Raw genomic sequence first — 20877 nt, 5'->3', positions numbered from 1 at the left:
CTAATCAGAGAACATAAATGCAGGTTGAAGTTAGAAGTCTCTCTCCTGTTCCTTCCCAGATTCAATACTGACATCTGCTTAACTGAATTTACATTTCTCTGAGGCTGCTGCTGCTGGCTGCCTGAAGACTAGACAGACACTGTTAGAGGAGCCCTCAGGGAGCGGTGTGGAGGCCTGAAAGGAACTCTAGCTACCTGCTGCTGTCCTACAACACCTCCTCCAGCCCCTACGATCAATCTAGTTAGCTCCCAGCCTCCTAGGGTGGGACCGCACTGGAGGGAAGCCGCACAAACATGCACAGTGCATTCTGAAGAGCCTGACTCCAATTGTATTTCAGAGCTAACTCAAAAAAGATTCTGGGCTAACCACTCTTTCAATATCTATATTTCTTTTACTTTTTCCAGCATAATCCCACAATCCTTTATACTTCTGTTACTTTATAATTTAGAAAGCACATTCTCCCATTAGATAATCAGCATCCAACTCTATTTTTTACTTCCTGAGTCATTTTTTCAGTAGTTTCTTACCTAAAGGTAAATCAACTTTTAACTTTTATGCCACAATATATATGATCTGAGGCAATATTTCTCAGCTTTTATAACATACCTTTTTTTTTTTTTTTTTTTAACCCATGCTTTTAATAGGAAAAATCTTATGCACTGGTTTTTACCGTGGCCAAGTAGTTCTGGTTCTCCCCCTTCTGGGCATGTCGGTAGGCTTGAAACTCCAAGCCCCCTTATGATTAGATGAGGCTTCGGGACTTATTCTAACTCAGGAATTAGGATTGGAAGTGACATGTGTCACTTACAGTCCAGAACATTTCTTGCTGATGTGAAACTCTCCATTAGTCTTCCTTCTGCCATGGCAATTGGCAACATTCCAGATAGTAACTTACTTCAGGGCCAGTCTGGCCCCAGGGGATGATGAAATGGGAACAAAGCTCCCATCTAACCTGCGACAGACATATAGTGTGAGTGAGAAATAAACCTGTTGTTCTAGCCCACTAGGATTTTGGACTTGTTTATTACTGCAGCATAACCTAGCCTATCCTGATGGATGCAGTGCGTTTACTGGCTTTTCTGGGTGACAGGATTTAAAGGGTTCGGGTTCATCAGATTCTTAAGGGAATCCTTGATCTCAAAAAAAAAAGGTTAAGATCCACTGAACTAGAAGTAAAATAGGAAAAGAGGGTTTTTTGTTGTTGTTGTTGTTGTTGTTGTTCTTGTTTTAAGGAAAAGTTAGGCAGGGCAGAAAAACACTGGGGGAAGAAAAGAAACAATTTGATATCTATATGGATTAAAATTAAAGAAAAACTAACTTGGGAACAGAATAGGTCCAGAATGGGGTCCAGTGACATGATGGGGTATTAGTACAGGTCCAGAAAAAGAGCCCTAATAAGGTGGTCCCATTGAATGAATGAAATTAATGTGGGAAGATAGAAGGCATTCTTGTCTGACCCTCACAAATCGAATTTTCTTGGGAGCCATTCTAGTCAAAGTGGTATCCTATCAACTTTAAAAGGGGGATATAGCCAGACTAGTCCCTATGGAGCTGTATAAACTTTTGATCTTTTTGATAAATTTCACAAACAAGGAAGAAAACTTAAAAAAGGAAAACCTAATGAAAGAGACATACTGAGAAAAAAGAAACAAAACACATCTATCCAGAGATTATAGTCCCCAACTTTGAAAGGTGTGACCTCATGGTGGGGAACATTTGTCATGCTAAGCAAAATGGAAAACATGTTTTTAAAAAAGATCTCGGTCCAACGTAGGCACTGAGTCATGTGCCCCAAGTTCACCATAAACTTGGAAAAATAATACTCCCCAACTGGCAGGAAATTCCTCATTAGGAAGCCAAAGCATACTGTAAATTAGCGTTCCTTCTACCGGATGGTGGGTGACCTCCATGGACCCATAAACCTCTTAGCAAGAGCTCCTGCCTCTGTCACTGTGGCCTGAATTTGGGAAATTAAGACTTTAGCTGAAATACTGGACAAGTTTCCTATAAGCATGACTGCAAATGAGAAGAGGGGGGGGGGGGGAGAGGCAGATGACCTGGTTCAAATCTCAGCTCAAAAAACCATTTCCTAGCTTTGTGACCTTGGTCATTTTGTTTTTACTTCCCCTCATCTGTAAAATGGAGAGAATAATGTTCTCTACCTACTCGGTCGTCGTGAGGAAAATTAGCTAATACATGCAGAGCACTCAGAACCACGCCTCGTGTATAGTAAGTTCTCTAGCTTATTATTACTGCTGTTGTTACAGCCATGGCCAGAGACGGGAAGGGTTTCCTTTAAATTTCCCTTTTAATCGATAAAAAAGCAAGAGTCAAGGACAACTCCAAAGTTTGCTTCTATTCTTGGCTAAATTCATTAGAAAACCAGCACACCTGCTACTAATCAACCTGCCTTTGTTCAGAAGCCTGGACCACTAGGGAACTGGGGTCTAGTCAGAGCTCAGAAAGAGGCCCCAGCTCCCTGCTGCCCATTCTTCCTCAAGAGTAACTCAACAATGGGTATCTTAAGATAAAAAAGAAAAAATATTAGTAGGTGAAAAGCTGGGCAACATTAACTGGATTTGCTAATAATCTGCTTCATGTCACCTCAGGGAAATTCCACCATCCAGAAATACCCCATCCCCCATTAAAGCCCAAACCAGGGAAAACTGACGCCTGAGTGAAGTTCTTCCAAATTACTTTAGAAGCAGAACTTCCCAACTCTGACCTCTGCTGGAAAATGGAGCTGGGTGAGTGAAAAGAACCCTGGGATGAGAACTGGGAGGTCAGGGCTCAAGCTCGTTGGCCTTGAGCATGTCCCTGGCCTCCCCAGGTCTCATTTTTTTCTTTGCTTTCCATTTCGTGAAGGCCATTGCCAGGTGGAAATTAAACATGCGCATCTGAGACGCTCCCCGAACTGGGCCCATCACCGTACTATCCCAGTGCTGGCATTCTGGAAGGCTTTGGAGTGAGGCGCGCTGACGGCTCCTCAGCTGCAACCAACTGAACAGTTACTCAGCATCCCTGGTCCCAAGATACTAGGATGATATGTGTACCTAGCAGGATTGTTCTTGGGGTCAAATCAGAGGATATGCGTGAAGACCTTCCTTATTAGTGTCTGGCACTAGGAGAGTTCTATGCATCCTGGCACCTTTATTATCTCCCATTTCTCCCCAGGCAAGCCCCACAGCTCCTGGGGAAAGGTGAACAACTACACGATCCACACTCTGCTCTTTCCTGTGGGGCCTTGGCCTACGTTGTTGCTCTGCCTCGGAAGTCTCCACGTTTAAATCTTATCAACCTTTTAAGGATCGCTTCAAGTGCCACCTCTTCCATGCAGCCTGCCTGATGACTCTCCTTTTGAACATTCACAGCAGTTCTGGCACATACGTTCCACTTTCTCCTTTGCATTATTAATGGTCTCTTATCTCATCTCTTTGCTAGGAGATCCTCTTCTCGATGGCAAGGATTTTGTCTCCCCACAGTTTCTAACACAGAGGGGGCCACAGCATTCGAAAGGACCTTGTTAGAATTACAAACACTCAGGTCTACCTCAGACCTATTAAATCAAAAAAATGTGGGAGTAGGGGCTGGAAAACTGTGTTTTAATGAGCCCTCCAGTAAATTCAGTTGCTTGCCAAAGTTCAAGAACCAAAGGAATAGGGTTTGCTCAAAGAATAAATGATTGAATGATGAGTTAAAGTACAAGTGCCATAAAAATGCATGGGATGATAATAATAACGACCGAGTCCTCAAGTCCACTGCACTGTGAAAACAGGACCTTATCTTCCTATCTGATGCAGGCCCAGTAATGACTATTGGCTTAGGTTACAACAGACTGAAAAGACAGGAGAGAAAGGGAGCTGGCTGAAGCTCAAGGTCTGTATGCACTTGTGTGTCTGTGTAAAGTGGGCTGTGTGTGTGTGTTATGTGACAGTTCTTAGCACACAGAAAAATTCCGCTTAGCAGAAAGGTAAAAGAGTTGGTGGAAATGGCATTTTTTCCTCTTGAGGCCTTCGCTGTAGGCAACTATGGTTAAAGAGGTACTTTGTCTGATGAAAACTCTGCCAAAGATTTCCTGGCTGAGATCTTTTCCTTCCAAAGGAAAGAGACAAAAAGAATAACCCAAACTCCATTATTTTCACATTTCAGGGAAAGTTTAGAGGCTATTAGAGGGAACAAGGTTCAAAGCTACAAAAAGCAGTTTTGATGAGAACTGAAGGGGCTCATTCCAGCCCTTGCCATCCCTCCTATTCAAATCAGGTGGAGGCCAGGACCCTAATAAGGGAGAAAACCAAAGAATTCTCAAAGAGGGGAGGACACTGTTGGGCATCTCCTGACCAAGAAACCATTTCTGAGTTCTGCTTCTACGGTGTCTGTCCCAGCAGAACTTGGAAAGCATGGGCCAACCATTACAATGGCGAGTCTTTTTTCTGTCCAGACTCTGGCCTCTGGCCTCCTCCTTTCCCCGACTGACCGTAACTGGAGAGAGAATGAGCCACTCGTGCAGCTCTTCCTCTGGCTCTTCCTCTGGCGTTCTTCAAGCCCTCGGGGGTGAAGTGCCTGGTTCCCACACTGCCTCCCTGCCATCCGAGTCTCCCTATTCTCACTGCCCCACCGCCCTGCCCTGGCTTTCGTGACCCAGTTCTGGTGGCTACTGAGTCTGCTCTGCCAACAGCCCAGGAGGCTGCGTCAGTCTGAGATGGGGCCATCGACTTTATCCCTTTTTACAACTGACGCTGCCCGGGCCAGGCCCCTGAAATACAAACGGCAGCTCTGTGGCTTTTTGGCAGCCCTGCTTTGACTTTTGTTTTAAGAAGGGGTGGGAAGGGGAATTTGAACCCTGTGGTTATCTGCATTTTAAAACATTTAAACACAGTCTGTACACCTGCTTGGCACTTCATGTTCTCTAGTAAGTCCCTCAGCCCCGCCCCTTCTAAAATAGCAGCGACAGTTCTTGGGCTCCTTGGCAGCTGCTTATATACATGGAGGACTGAGGGGACATCCTGAGCCCTGTCCTCTCCTTGGGGGAGGAGTGTGCACTTGACTGACCCTGGATTCCTCAGAAAGGCAGACAAGCCGGAGCCAGTCCCCCCAGTCCTCATAAGGGAAAGACCAGGGTGAGAAGAGGTCCTGTTTGTAAGAACCACTCCCACTGGCTACAGGACTCATTTGCATCTAGAGGGACAGACTTCCAAGCCAAGAGTCTAATTTCCTTTCCATTCCAGACAATAGCCCATCTAGTAGCTTTCTGACCATGTCACTGACATGGGGCCAATGAGAAAGAAGGGGAAAAAGGGCAGGAGTGCTGGTGGCAGTAAGGGCACGGTTTGACAAACAAGCCCGAAGCCTAAATTGAGGGAGGGAGGGAGACTTGGAATCAGCGCAGGAAACAGTCTATCATTTCCTCTCTCAACAGCAGTGAGAACCATTGCAATGCTGGTCACCTGGGGACTCTCTGCCCTCAGGGTCCTCTCATTCTTTGTCCAGCATCCCACACTGTCTTATCTGAGTTCCAGGAAGATCAGAGTACAAGGCGTGTGAGTGAACTCTTCAAGCCGGGGTTACTCCCTGAAGACCACAGCAGTGTCACCAACCTTGTGCAACTCTAGAAGGTGCAAGGTGTCCTGGCCTCAACCAAACCAGTGGCAAGACAAGGACTGGCTCCACGGGGCAATTAGCTGGCAGCGACAAGTTAGGTGCACTGGAGAAAACCTCTAGACACTTTGGCTCAAGAACTGAGAAAGAGACATGGGGGCTGAACCTCCAGACTCCGTCTCTCCAGGGCAGCTCTGTCAGCAGGAAGAGTATCCCTTTGAGAGGGGCCCTCAGACACAGAGGCAGCTCCTTGATGTCCTGTGGGGAGTTCTAGTTCCTACAAGAAAATGGATTTACAGCCATCCATACAGCCCAGCCTGGCTGTCACAGCAGCTTGGGTACTTTTAACATTCCATTGCATAGATGGCAAACCTGGGCATCTGGGCTGGCCCACAGGAAGGTCTAAGTGGTTGTCACTGCTCAACACACACTGGAGAAAGCATAAAAAGACCCCCCAGGTGGGAGTTCCTGCAGCAGACCTGGTAACCATGCCCTCTTAAGAAAGCTCAGACTATAGTCTCCAGTCGTCAGCCCGCAGTGTCCAAAGAGCATCAGAGCACTCCCTCCTCAACAGAAGAATCACTTCTGGAACCCAGAAACAGAGTCTGCCCGCCAACACTGCCCCCAAAAGAATGACAGGTTTCCCAAGGAGCGAAGGCAGTAACCGGGATCCCAGGACACCAAGAGACACCCCCGCCACCCAGGCGAGAACTTACACCAGAGTTCATAGTAGTAGTTGCAGCACTGAGACTGTCCACAGCAGTGTCCTGTGTCACAGATGTAGCTTTGATTGTTAGTACCCACACAGGTTTCCTTATCCTAAAAAGGAAAAAAATAAATTCAGCATATTAAATTACAGCTTTTAAACACCACCTTCCTTTTCATGCCCCTCCTCTTCCTGGTAAGCTTCACTGAAATAGTTTCTACCAATGACTATCCCATTAAGAAAAAAGATTTAAGGGAGAACAATGGTTTATTAAAGGGGGGAAGAGGATTCGGCACACAAAGCCGACAGATAAAGAGCAGAGTTCTCCTCTGACGGGAAAGGGCTGCCTCGCCTTTCTTATGTCCAAGCAGAAACACTTGATGTTCCGGTGTTAAAGAAGGTGATGATTCTCCTGTAATTAGCAGTATGTTTTATACAAAACCGGCTTTTCTGTGAAAGATCCTGGAATAATTAATGCAGTACGTGTTCTAGGATTAGCATCTAGTCAGTCATTCTATCCTCCTTTCCAAACACATGATTGCCAAGGTTAATTACAGTGTGATTCAAAAGAAGGCTAATTTAAAAACCTGCTACTAAAATTCTTCACTTTTAAGGAATGGGGCGACCTGCTCAAGTGACCTAGTGTAATTTCAATTTGCTAGACCAGTTTTGCTTACTGAATGATCTCTCTCTTAATGATCTTGACTGGATCTAAGATTCACACTGTCCCTTGTCAGGGACAGCTACAGAAAGGGCACTGCTGAGTAACCATCACGCAGTTTGCCAAATTCTATTCACAGCACTGGTGGATGGGGATGGAGGTGAAAAAAAAAAAAAAAGGTTTTCTATATTTCACTTTTATCATCTGAAATACCCCACTGGCCAACCAGAACTTCAGCCCAAAACATTCTCTGGACCACAATGCATATATGATGAGTCCTATAAGTCACCTGCTCTGTCTGGCTTTCAACATTTCTTTGTTCCAAAGGAGTAACATGCATTTAGTGGACATGGGTTTCGTGCCAAGCACCGTATGAGGGATACAAAGATGACATTGTTCCTATCCTCGAGAAGCTCAGAGTTAAGAAGGAACAAAAAACACCTGCTCAGCAAAGAAACTAAAACCACGATATTATATTTGCAGCTACTCAGGTTGACCCTGTCCATAGCGCACATCCGGGCGGATGCCTGCCAATGGAAACTTAAGTCACATGGTCAGTTCTTCCTCTCTGGGCCTGGCTTCACCAGGCCGTCTACTTGGCCAAGGTTATAAACAAAGCACGCCAGTGACTGTCTACAGGGCTAGAGGCCGGGAGCAACAGTACGAGCACCTGAAGCCACAGGCAGAGGACAAGAGAAAGGGCACAGCTAAACGCTGGCCTTGGTGCAGGTTTCCGCCACACACCCTCAGGTGCTTCTTGGTCTTTAAGAGTCTTACACCCTGGGGCAGAGGGGTTTAGGAAGAAACATGGGCAAGGCATTTGTAAACTCTGACAATAAGGGTTTCATGATATTACAAGCATAGTTCTTCGTATGTTGGCTTTCCTGGGGACACCATATGCAAAATGCGGCCACCCAGTGGGTGGCTGTCCAGTGAGATGTCTCCTGTGAGGCCTGGCACACATGGAGAAAGTAGATCTGCGCTCGTTTTTGCTAGAACACTCTCTCTCTGACTTCAGAGCAAAACGCTGCCTTCACAAGGACATCAAAAGTTTCTCCCAAGTCTACCGAGTATACCGAGTCTTGAAATGCTGTTCTGGCACTGGCTCGCAAGAACACAGTTCAGAAAGTCCACATAGTTTCTAAAAGAGGCCATGATGCCTACACCCCAACATGTTAAAAGAATCCAGTGACACTTCTGCCTCAGGAAAATTCACCAGGTTTTGAACACACAGAGGACAACTGGTCCGAAGTGAGGCGTGGATTGGAATGCATTTGAAATCTAAACAAGTGGCACCCTCCTGACCTACTAGTGTCAGCTTTTCTCTCGGCCCTTCCATCCCCCCACGGCAGGAAGCCTGATATAAACAGGACCCCACTCTTTTTCCTTAGGTGAACAGAACTGTACCAGCATCATTTAATCCAGTGTTCTTCAAAATATTTTCATCCAGTACATCTCGCCCTGTGTTCTCCTCCCTCTGCCCCCAGAGAAGAGTCCCCAAGCTGCCTGGGATGGTCTTGGTTATGGGAATTGTCATTTCTGCTGCAGGAAGAAGGAAAGAGGTAGGCAGTTAAGGAAGGTAAATGGGCTCATGGACCTTTAGCAAGGAAAAAATGAAGGAAGACCAGGGGTAGTGAGATGTGAATGTCAAGGTGAGCTCCTCCAGAGAGAGACTTGCTGGCATGGGGAAAAATTCCAGGTGCCTTGGGTTTGGTCCCAGCTCTGCCATGATAAAAGAATAGAACTTTGGGCAAGTCATGCAATGGCCCTATGACTAGTTAAGATGCTGTCTAATGTCTCTTTCAACTCTAAGGCTTTATTATCCTACCCAACACCCATCCCCTCTTATATAGCAGCCTTGAGCCAACTCAAGAGCTCCTAAAATCTGTATCTCTTTTCATTCAAAGTACAGCAAAGAACAGCAGTGTGCAAATGCTGCTTGGTGCTTTCCACCACCCTCCACAGTAGGAGGAGCTTAACAGTGGTTTACCCTGTGGACTCTCAAAGGCCTCTACGACCTTCACGTGGCTCAAGATCCACTGTGAGGCAGAAGTGATTAAAGAATCAATCAGATCTGGGTTCAAAGCCCAGCTTATTAACTTATTAAGCCCACTGCTTATTAACCGTGTGAGCTTTGGTAAGTTACTTAACTTCTCCGAGCTCTTAATATCGACATTATTTTGTGAGCCATTATCTCCAGCATTAAAGACCATCCAAACAGCACTTTGCATTCACTCAGAACTCTCTCAGAATAGTAAAGTTCACTGGCAATGTGAGCTGCTCCAGACACGCAGAAAATAGAAAAAGGAACTGGAGAGAATACAATAGAAAGTTCAAATATGGAAAATTCTCAGCATCCTTTAAGATTATACTTTGCTTTTCTTCCAAGCATCTTCAAGCACTTACACATATTATGTTGTTCAGAACAAGTCCAGTTTCTTCAGAGGGGAACCAGAGAATAAACTGTGTTCTCCCTATGTGCAGGAGCTCTGTCCCCTTATCCTCCTCTCCTATCCCCAGTACAAGCACAGTGCTCAGGACATAAGTTTTGCTTAATGAAACAATGGCTATGCAACCTCTGTGAAGACAGGGAGAGGTGGGTGAATATAGAGCTAAAGTGTGCTGGGCATCTGCCATGTGCCAGGTACTGTTCTAAATGCTTTACATGTATTCCTTCATCCAAACTTGAAAGCAACCCTTGGAAATGGATTAGTATCAGGGAATCGAGGCCGAGATAGGCTAAGCAGCTTGCCTAAGGTCACACAGCTAGGAAGCAATGCAATCCAGGTTGTCTGACTCCAGAGCCTGAGCTCTTAACTGTAATTAAGTTGGAGCCTCCTTGGTTGAAGTTATACTTCTTCAGTTGCTTTTTCCATTTCAGTTGCTTAAATAAATCCACTAAAAGCTCCAAACCAAATAAAACTGACATTTCCTTTTCCATGGAAAAGATTAGGACCGTGCCCTGTGAAGCTCTCTGGCTTCCGGAATAGGATCTTTCCTCTTCTATCTGGCAGTGTGGAGGGGTGACATGCTTGCGACTCCTCCCTTCTTTGCATGAAAGGTCATATTTTGACATACTTATTTTCTGAACAGCAGAATGGTGTTTCATCCCAGTGTGGAACATGGGGCCTGCATTCCTTCTTTCAACGTTTATTGAGTACCCTGCTCCAGCACTGAACTAAGGATGGGAAATATAATGGCTAAAAACAGTCATAATCACTGTTCTTGTGGAGCCCGAAGTCTAATGAAAAGACGATAATGTAATCACAGATAAAACTGCCAAAAATTACATGATTTGGTGAGAGCTTATAACAGGTAAGACCTAGAAATTAGTCAAGAAAGTCCAGAATAGCTTCTGGGAGAAAAGCAAGATGGAACTTAGATTGTCAGGATGGTTAGAAAGTTAGTAATTAGGGAAGGGAGACAAGAACAACATTCCAGGCAGAGGAAAGGAACTAGCAAAGCTCTAGCTAAGGAGCTGGTTAAGGAAGTAGGTAGGGAAGTTAGGTAAGTGGGGACCAGACTGTGCAGGGAGGTGACAAGATCAGATTTGCATTTTATAGACACTTCTTACCGGCAAAGTTTTCATTTGCACAAAACTCCACACCAAATAAATGCTAAAACTTCCCATGAAGGAACTTTGTGCAAGTAACATGTGCTTTTATGTCAAGGTCTCCTACCTGAGAGAGGACTATGGCGATGACCATTAGGATCCTCATGTGTTACAGGTATGTGCCTTGAAGCCCTGGTACTGTAGTGACTGGCTCCAAGATACAGGGCTCATATAGTCACCAAACAAAAAGCACAGGCGCGAAGAAGGAGCGAGCGAGCAAAACCAACACCAAACTGGAAAGAACATTTTTTACAATGGAAAGGATGAACAGTATGCCTTTTGCACATATGCGAAAAATTATCTCATCCCCTTTGGTGGCAGCATAAACTATGGGACTAACAACATTTTCCTTAAGAGTTTCCAGGTCTAATAGCTGCTATTCTTAGCTGAGCCACTATAAAGGTCAATTTAATCGGCATAAGAATTTTCAAAGTGCCAGCACAAAAAGAGACATTGGGTAGTAATGGTTGCCCAGGGATGGTTTTAATTTGCCAATTTATGGGGCTGGAAAACCATGCTAGTAACTGGAAAAGCACTGAAGTTTTAAAGTTTAAAAGTAAAAAACAGGAAAATGGAAATCCTTCACAGGATGCTAAAACACGGGACACTAACTATCTGGGGTACTGGATGTGAATGAATTTGAGCAACACCTCTGGTTTTCCCTACAGGGAAAAGGAATACTTTCTAATGGGAACACCCAATTCCACAAATCAAATAACAAATACGTGTTGATATCCCCTCTCTCCATGTGCCAGGCACTGTGCTGAAAGCTACAGCTACAGCAATGAGCAAGGGATTCTGCAGGAAGACATCCATTCTGCGGGAAGGCAATATAGCTGGGTATATAATTAAAATATTCTTCTATGTCAAAACCCTTGGCTATATAACAATATCCTTTTAATTAACACAGCTGAGTTTGTAAGACAGCAAGGAAGATCCCCAGAGGCCAAAAATGTTGGAGGGACTAGAAACTACAGTGGTAAATGAGGTTAAGCCTTTCAAGTTGCCCTGGAAAAGGGCTATTCACTGCTCTTGGGCCCACCTGAAACAGGGAATTAGAATTGAGTGTCAACATAAAGGATCCTCAAGGAGTGACAAGAAAGCTCTGAACTGAGAGCAAAAAAGTATCTCCTCTAATCGGTAACCATAGGCCATTCTGCAAGCTAATTTGAGATTTGAATTGTACTACTACATGGTCTGAGAATCCCCAAACCAAAAACTTAACACTAAAAGTAGTCCCAGGCAGGAACTAACCCTGTGACATCTGGCAGAAGAAATGTAAAACTCTGAAGACACCTACCTTTAAGCATGAAGAATTCCCAATGGACTTTGTTGAAGATGAGCTCACAATGCAAAAAAATCAAGAATCTATGCAGAAATAATCCATCACAAAAAGACTAGGGAAACTCAACAAATGCCATAAGACTCCCTCCACACAACTTATGATAACAGAATGACCAAACTATAACATATAAGCATGTTTCAAATGATTACAGTCAAAAAAGAAAAATGAAAAACATGAGAAAAGAACAGACTGAAAAAGAGACAGTGACCAAGAAGATTTAGGGGGGAAATAAAATAAAACTTGTAGAAAAATAGTTACTGAAATTAAGAACTCAACAGATAAGTTATGCAGAAATTAGACCAAGTTCAAGAGAATTAATGACCTAGAAAACAGATCCGAGAAAATTATCCAGCAAAGGGCTTCTACCAATTAAGAGAAAACATGGATATGGAAAATGAGAAATAAGAAGCTCAAGAAGGAAAGGAGAGAATGGAGGAGAAGCGATACTTAAAGAGATAACCAAAAAATTTCCAGAACTGATTAAAGATATGAAATTTTCAGACAATAATAAACATATCTAGGCACACCCTTTGAAACTGGAGAATAACAAAGACTAAAAGATCTTAATACATTCTGATGAGGAAGACTGAAAATTAACAAGCGGAATCAGAAATTAAAATGGTGATAAGCTTCATAAGGATAATAATAGAGAATAACAGGACAGAAGTATTCAGATGGGGTGGTCAGGAAAGGCTTTCCAGACAAGGTAACATCTGAGGAGAGCCCTGACTGATGAGAAGCCAGTAAGCCAAGCTATGGGAACAGTGTTCCAGGCAGAGGGACTGTCAGGTGCACACAAAAACGCCAATGCAGGGAAAGCTTGGTGTGCTCAAGGAAAAGAAAGGCTAGTGTGGCTGAGTACAGTGAACCACGGGAAGAGTAACGTGAAAAGGACTGAGAATTCAGGAGAGGCCCAACTTATAATGCTTTGTACAAGAGTTAAAATAATATCCCAAAACCACAGTTTGTAAATTCATTGATGACTATAATACCAATTTCTCTCTAGATTTGAATAAACATAAAAATACTTACTACAATCATAGTAAGTATACTTGCTACAATCATACCTACTTTTAAATTTGGGCCCCCCCCCTTTTTTCTTTTTTTCCTTCCTGCTTCCTCCCCTCCCCTTCCCTCCTCCCTCCCTCCCTCCCTCCTTTCCTTCCTTCCTTCCTTCCTTCCTGGTTGTGGCTGCTATGCAGAATAAGCAAAAAAATCAACTTTTCTTCCATTCTTGAATCAGAAATGGCTTTCCAGAAAGCAGCCCTAGCACTATGTATCTACTGGAGCAGAGTTCTGATCTTGATAATGTTCTGTAACTAGAGGATAACAGAGTTTTCATAAACAAGACAGATCTGAAATGGTTAAATGAGAAAAGGCAACCAGCAGCTCAGAATCAGTTATTTTTGTTCTATCCTAAGACAGAATCTCCAAATTCTGAAATTGCAGTACTTCCAGGTTCTCTATTAGAAAATGATTTTAAGTGGTCATAAAAAAAAGATTCTTTAATGTGGATTTACCTATATTTTACAATGAGGAAGTTAAACTTACTTTTCCCCTAATCCTATTGGTTTTTAAGGCTGTTTAGAGAGCTGAGGAAGATAGTAGAACTGTTGAAGGGCACACATTTTGAATTGGTTGGAAAGAGGTCACAGGAGAGTTGGAGGTAAAGGCAAGGGAGCCTGGCAGAGGAATGAAATGGTTCAGCAAAGGAGTCCTGGCCTATTGTTTTCTATATGTTAATCTAATCTCACTTTCTTTGATGGTAGGAATGGTCACATGCCACTTTGTCTCTTTCACTACTATATATGACAATTATGCCTTTAAGCTTTACTAGCTAAAGGAGCACAATTTCATCCTTTCTGATAAGGGCAGGTCATTTCTAGGAACTTAACCCCTAACCAAGCCAGTAAATCTAATCTGATAAGATTCAGTCTCAGCCCTAAAACCTGACAGTGTACTTTTACCCCTTAGGGCTTCTAGACTCCTCCCTGGGCTCAGGCACACCAGTGTCTCACCTGCTAGTTGTAAAGCACCTTTGAGGGTAAAGCCAAAGATTTGAGGTACTGACACACTTGAGAAAAACCTGGAACAACAACAAAGAATGGAAAAGAAAAGATGAAAGAAAAGGAAAGCCTAGAACCAATGGAAGCAGCTGCTGCTTTGAGAGCGGGCTGCAGCGGGCTGCTGAAGGGAGTTCGGGGCCCTCCTACCGCAGGGAGGGGAGCTGTTTACTTCAACCTCCCCGGGCCTTCTGGGACAATCCTGACAGTCTCCTCCCAAAGACCAACAGGCTCCAGAATCCCAGAAAGGGCGACACAGTGAATCAGAACTAATCAGGGCATCTCACGAATAAGTAAATTTGCCCTAAAGTAGACAGCAAATGCAACAGCACAGAGATGTGCTTCCCATTGGCCCAGTATCACTGGGTATCTGTTAAGAACGGAGATTGAGAACCTCTGGGGGCAGACTGAAGACCTGTCTTTTATCTATCTATCTATCTATCTATCTATCTATCTATCTATCTATCTATGTATCTATGTATCTATCTTCATTTTATGGTGACATTGGTTAACGAAATCTGGCAAGTTTTAGCTGTACATTTTAAGATCTGCCTTTTATTTTAAAACACATTCCCCTGATTATGCTCACATATATTCGAGTTTAAGAATGACTGCCCTATATTTATAATAAATGTCCAAGAGACACAGTTTTTGCCTTGTAAAAGTAAAAGTCTAATTTTTTGTGTAGAATCTCAAAAACATCCCAACGCAGTTACCCCCAAGAGTAGCCACTTAGAATCAAGGCACATTATTTATACTCTCTCTGCCTCAGTCCATAAAAACATACATACAGTACACCATAAACGTAAAATTTTTAAAAAGTAACATCTTATTTGGGTGCCCTCTTATCCATACTAGTACCGCTGCTGCCAAAGCTGCATTGCAACTGGATCCTCATTAAACAGCCCCCAAACGGAGCAGCCAGCGAAGAAATTAAAATCTATTTCCTGTGTTGCTGTTAGAAACCTGAATAACAAACTCAGAAAAAAAAACACTTGACCCTGGTAGGAAAATCCCAGAGAAAAGCCTGGAAGTTGCGACATATTCCACGGCTTTATTAAAAGCTACTTGCCGATGTCCTAGTGCATGCAGGGTCTGGCTGGCTGCAGTGTATAGGACATTGGGTTAATATCCCACTCTCACCCCTGGACACAGAAGGAAAAGCGGTCCTCCTTTGAGGTACCCCCGGCAATCCCTCATCCTTCTTCTGCCACAGAATAAATGCACTGAGAAATGAGGCATCTTCAGCAAAGGCTGGTGCAGAGGTGAGGAACGAAATGGCAGGTAGCATGTGACAGAGCAGGTGGCACTCCGGCAGAGCAGGAAGGCAATTCAGCTGACTCGTGTCCACAGTTGATCCCATGAAGGCAAGTCCTTTCCTTCCCATGTTGTAGCGCTACCTCTCCTGCTTTATTTGAAAGCAGGGATTGCAAAATGGTGGCCCTCGGGCCACAATGGGCTCACTAATCAGTTCTAAGCCCATGTGGTACCTTTTTCCCCCAATTTTTTAGAAAATGGAATTACCTGTCAACATTTTTAAATGAGAAGGATTCATACAGAAATTCAGATTTCCAGTTTCTCCTGAAAATTCAAGGCCACATTTTAAGGCCTTAGGGCCACATCAGGCCAGGTCACAGATGTGCATGGACTCTGGCTCCACCAGACCCTCCTTTGCAATCCCTACTATCCAATACTCCATCTGCTTGACTCAGGCATGTCCCTGCTTGGCCCCTGTGGGAATCTGTGTAGTTTCCCCTGCTCTCAAGTTCAGTAATAGCTCCTTCATCCCCTCACCTTGAAGTTAAGGCATTGTGCAGAAGCCCAAATATAACGAAAGACATCTGAATTCTCTACATTGAGACTCCAGAAACACCTTACCGAAGACACGTAAAATAAGTACCTGGACAAAGAAGAGCACCCCTCTTGCCTGCATGAGGGAAACACCTCTGCAGAATCAGGAAAACCTCCTGTCACAACAGTCGAGAGACAGAGAACCGAAGAAAAAAATGGCGTAGATGATAGAGGCTCTGTTCATCCCTCTGGCAACCAAATCAAAGTTGTGACGGAGACAAGAAGCAACGGCAAGGAAAAATCACCTGAGATGAACAAGCCACACAATTAGGGAGACATCCAAGAACTCACTCTGAAACGGCAGAAGGTAGGACGGGGGCGAGGACCTGGGGCTGCCTGGTCCCGAGTGGCTGAGTGAGACCGAGGCTGTGGCAGCAGCAGATGCCTCTTAATGGGGCCATGGTCGCAAATGGATTTTCACGGTGACAGACCTGCTCACTCTGAGCACCAGTGCTGATTCGGCTGTGTGCAGGGGACACCAGAGACTTACAAGGAGACACCGTCAGAGTGAGGGCCCATGCGAGACTCGATCTGTACAGAAGTGCCAGGCGGTATTCATTGTTCCCTGTTGAGCCCACCCCTCTACCAGTGCACCAGACACTGCGCTGCCATAGCCGTAAGGTCATCAAACTGGATAACAGAGGTCCCGCTACCCAGATGATTCCCTGAAATCCCGCATCCCCCAACTCGCGGCCCCACCCAAGCCACATCCAGGTATAGCCTCAGCGAGTCAGGTGCTCCTTGCTAAGACTCACACTGGAGGCAGCCTCGGTTTCTGGTGTGGATTGCTTGCTGAATCTTACCAGGTGGCCCAAAAGGGCACAGGCTTGGGTTAAGTTTGGTCTGCAGCCAAACCCCTCTCAGGACTGAGCCACTGGACGGACACCTATTTCACAAATCCACACTAAGTCTGGGAGATTTAGGAGCTTTGCTTAGTACATAGAGGCAGACATAGAAAGGCAGCCAAAATGGGAAGACAAAGAAGCAGAAAGCATATGAGAGAAGAGAATAGAGATCCAGATATAATGGAGTCAGATAATCTAACAGATGCAGAGTTCAAAACACTGATTATAAAGATGCTCCATGAACTTTTGAGAAGTGTAGATAAATTCAGTGAGAACGTCAACAAAGAGATAAAAGACATAAAAATGGAAATGGAAATTATAAAATAGAACCAGTCTGAAATGAAGAACACATTATCTGAGATGAGAGATATAGTAAATGGAATAAACAAAAGAATAAATAAGGTGAATAAAGAAGAGGATCAAATGCCTTATCTAGAAGACAGGAAAGCCAGTCAAAACAGTCAATCAGAATGGCAAGAAAAACAAGATGCCAAAGATATAAAAATAATTTAAGGAAGATATGGGACACTATTAAGGCTTCAAATATCCATCTGATCAGCATAACTGAAGAAAATCGAGATGCTGAACAGCTGTCTGAAGAAATAATGATGGAAAAGTTCCCTAACGTGGTGAAAGAAATGCACAAACTACCCCAGGAAGCTTAGAGAATTCCAAAAATCAGAGATCCAAAGAGGCCCACACCTAGACATATCATAATTAAAATGGCAAAGGTTAAATACAAAGAAAGAATATTAAAAGCAGCAAGAGAGAAACAAATAATTACTTATAAGGGAACACCTATAAGACTGGCAGCTAATTTCTCAAAAGAAACTATGCAGGACAGAAGGGCGTGGCAAAAAATATTCGACAGGATGAAGACCCAGGATATACAATTAAGGATACTTTATCCAGCAAAGATATCATTTAGAGTTGAAAGATAAAGAGCTTCCCAGACAAATATAAGCTAAAGCAATTTATTACCACCAAGCCACAAGCCAGTATTACAGGAAATGTTGGAGGGACTTCTTTAAGAAGAAAAAACATGTATCAAAAACGGGAATAAAGAATGGTAACAACTACATTCCTATCATAAGTACCTTAAATGGAAAAAAATTAAGTGCTCCAACCAAAAGATAGAATGGCTGAAAGGATAAGAAAACAAGACCTTTAGATATGAAAAAGAAGGGAATGGAAAAAGATACTGCTTTGATGGACCTAGAAGGTATTAAAGTCAGAGAGAGAAAGATAAACACTATATGATTTCACTTATGATTTTATATAGATAAACACTATATGCAGAATCTAAAGAATAAAAAGAACAAACTAATCAAAAACAGACTCACAAATATAGTAGACAATTTGATGACAGACAGAGGGGAGGGGGTTTGGGGAGCTGGGAGAATAGGGGAATGAAGGGTTAAAGAAGTACAAATTAGTAGCTGATGGTCATGGGGATGGGGAATACGGCATAGGGAATGCAGTTAGCATTAATACGTTGGCTAGGTGGAGGGTCAGGAGCGAGGGAGCAATTGTGGGGATCATTTTATGAAATATATAGTTGTCTAATGAATGTACTGTACACTTGAAACTAAAATTAAAAAATAAAAAATAAAAAGAGACAGAGAACCATGTTCTGCCCAGAGACTATGTTTATCGAGTATCTAGATGGGCTTTTTTTTTTTTTATCTGTGTTATATATTCCCCCTTTTAATAGGAACCCAAGGTACAGAGCACTCACACAGTTTAAAACAAGTTTTCTGGAGCTAAAGCCCAAATTTGAGCAGGAAGAATTTAATGCTTAGCAGTTATCCTAAATTTTCATGCTAGATGCTTACAGGCACCAAAATAAATAAATAAATAAATAAATAAATATAGATAAGATATGGACTTTACCTTTGAGGAACCTGGCAATACCTTAGTTGTTAGGTTAAAAGGAAAACTTTACCCTCATCTTATGGATAAGCAACTGACACTTAGCCTAAGGCTACAGGGGACAGAACTGGGGCTGTCAAAACCCTGGTCTTCTGACTTTAGGTTCGATATTCTTCCTATGACCGCATTTTAGGTCATCGAAGTCTTTGTTATATTCTGAAAATGGCTCTTGACCAAATTAAATACTCACTTAACTCAGAAAGAGGAATGGTTTTCAAAAGGATCTGAAATATTGAAGGTACAAGTTAATTTGTTGCTGATCTGCTTTTAAAAAAGATTCACCAGTTTCATCTGACAGTGAAGAGCAGAAGTATGGGGTCTCAGGGACATATTCCTCATTTTAAGCAAAATTCCTAAATTTAACCCCATTTTTTCTCAGCAGTTCTAAATCCCTGCAGCAGGCTTTGGTTGGGAGCAAAAGAAATAATAATGGGACTAGTTTTGTGTGCCTGTTTGTCTAGAGACCAGTACCAGAGATCTATTGCAATAAAAGTTCAATACTATTCAAAGAAACGGTTTAAACCCACCTTGGACGAAGGGTCACACTAAAAATGGTCTCCATAGGGTGGCTGCACTTGGTTGGGGGGCCATCCCACACCTAAGGCAGGAAAATGGTGGCCGCAAAAAAAGACAAAAATGTCCCTGGAATTTATCAACTCTGGGCTCCAACTTTTTACGAAAAGTGTAAAGTATGTGCTGAGGTACAAACAGGGTCTGAAAATGATCAGAAAAGGCAAAGCGAAACTGGTCATCCTTGTCAGCAATGGCCCAGCCTTGAGGAGATCTGAAATAGAGTACCACGACATGTTGGCCAAGACTGGTGTTCATCACTACAGTGGGAATAATATTGAATTGGGCACAGCGTGTGGAAAATATGACAGAGTATGCATGCTGGCTATCATTGATCCAGGTGATTCTGATATCGTTAGAAGTATGCCAGAACAGACTGGTGAAAAGTAAATCATGCAAATTTTTCCTTTAATAAAACTGGGCAGAACTTGTTTTAAAAATGGGGGAGGGGGAGAGTTCTCCCTATAAACAGATACAAGATTAAAAAAAAAAAAAATCTTCAGAATCCAGGGGCTCCATCTTCAAAACACTGAATAACTTCAAAAAACTTTCTGAATCTATGGCCTCATACTTAAAGATTGCCACTTGGCTTGAAATATAGCCTGTTATTAAAATAGGGAGCCTAATTGTTCTTTAAACTATATAGTTATTTGGGCACTACTGAGAGCCTATCCTTCTGGGAAGTGCTTACCCAGATGAAACGAGATAAAATGTTAGTTCCAGAAGGGCTGAATCTTATCTATTGACCATAAAAAAATTAACTCTATTATCTGTCCTTGACAAGACATAGTACACTTGCTGATTAGGGTGACCAAGATGTCACCATTCTAAATCTGTGGGTAGGTAACTAATACGTAATGCTTAGAATGCAGCAGAAAAAAAAAACAAGTACACCTCTTTCCCCTTTATCAAAACATTCCACCTTCTCTGAGGCCTGTGACTTCTATGACTGCTTGCTAAGCAGAGTGGACTGCACCACAGATCAGTAGCTTCTGGCCCAGAGTTTCTCCACCTTGGCACCACCGACGTTTGGAGCCAGATCACTCTCTATTGTGACATCTGTCCTGCACACTGTAGGATGTTTATTAGCAGCATCCCTGGCTTTACACGATAGGTGCCAGACACAACACCCCACCCTGCTAGTTCTGACAACCAACTATGTCCAAACATTACCCAACGTCCCCTAGAGACAGGGGCACAACTGCCCCTAGTTTAGAATCACCGTTCCCATCAAATTGTACCACACAGTTTAGTGCAGAATCATGTTCCATTCGGTCTTGTTGCCTGTTTAATAACAGGCCTTGTTGCCTCTTGGGCTCGCCAACTACTCTGTAAATTCTCCCAAAACAGGACTCATGTCGACCTCTCAAGTGCACCTACCCTAGCAAAGGATCAGATGTGCAAAAAACCTTCAGAAAGTACTGTTCCTGGTGACTGACCATCAAATAACCCCAAAAGCTAGTCTTGCCCTATGTTCCCTGTGCTTCTTAGCTACAAGATACAAGAAGGGATCCTAAAAGCAATAGGAAGAGGCTGTAGTGATGTGATTTTGCATGACCACTGAGAGACCTACTTATGGCTCTCTGGTCATGACAGGTTTACAGTAAACCAGGAAGATCGGAGCCTGGCCCATAAGTTTGGAACTACACCCAGAGACGGGGAGTGATTGCACATTCTATTTTTGTTGGCAGCCTGC

General features: G+C 43.3%; 2 protein-coding genes across 5 annotated transcripts in view; one reads left to right on the top strand and one right to left on the bottom strand.

Moving 5' to 3' along the window:
- The window catches only part of WBP1L (WW domain binding protein 1 like), a 57440-nt gene that overhangs the window by 10576 nt on the left and 25987 nt on the right, over positions 1-20877 (bottom strand). For 3 of the 4 annotated variants that reach the window (XM_016154505.2, XM_036222184.1, XM_036222182.1), the window contains one exon: positions 6312-6414. In XM_016154505.2, the coding sequence (XP_016009991.2) occupies positions 6312-6414 (103 nt within the window). Of the gene's footprint in view, positions 1-6311; positions 6415-8369; positions 12949-20877 lie in introns of those variants that run through there. The other variant, XM_036222183.1, reaches the window with a different exon arrangement.
- Positions 10662-19574, top strand: LOC107515535 (60S ribosomal protein L30-like). Its single transcript, XM_016154433.2, has 3 exons — positions 10662-10690; positions 15200-15248; positions 19215-19574. Exons 1-3 carry the CDS (start codon positions 10662-10664, stop codon positions 19569-19571), a joined length of 435 nt encoding a protein of 144 aa, XP_016009919.2. The 3' UTR covers positions 19572-19574.

The sequence above is a fragment of the Rousettus aegyptiacus genome, unplaced genomic scaffold, assembly GCF_014176215.1.
Source record: "Rousettus aegyptiacus isolate mRouAeg1 unplaced genomic scaffold, mRouAeg1.p scaffold_m13_p_6, whole genome shotgun sequence".
Lineage (NCBI taxonomy): Eukaryota > Metazoa > Chordata > Mammalia > Chiroptera > Pteropodidae > Rousettus > Rousettus aegyptiacus.
This window is presented reverse-complemented; position numbering and strand designations above follow the sequence as displayed.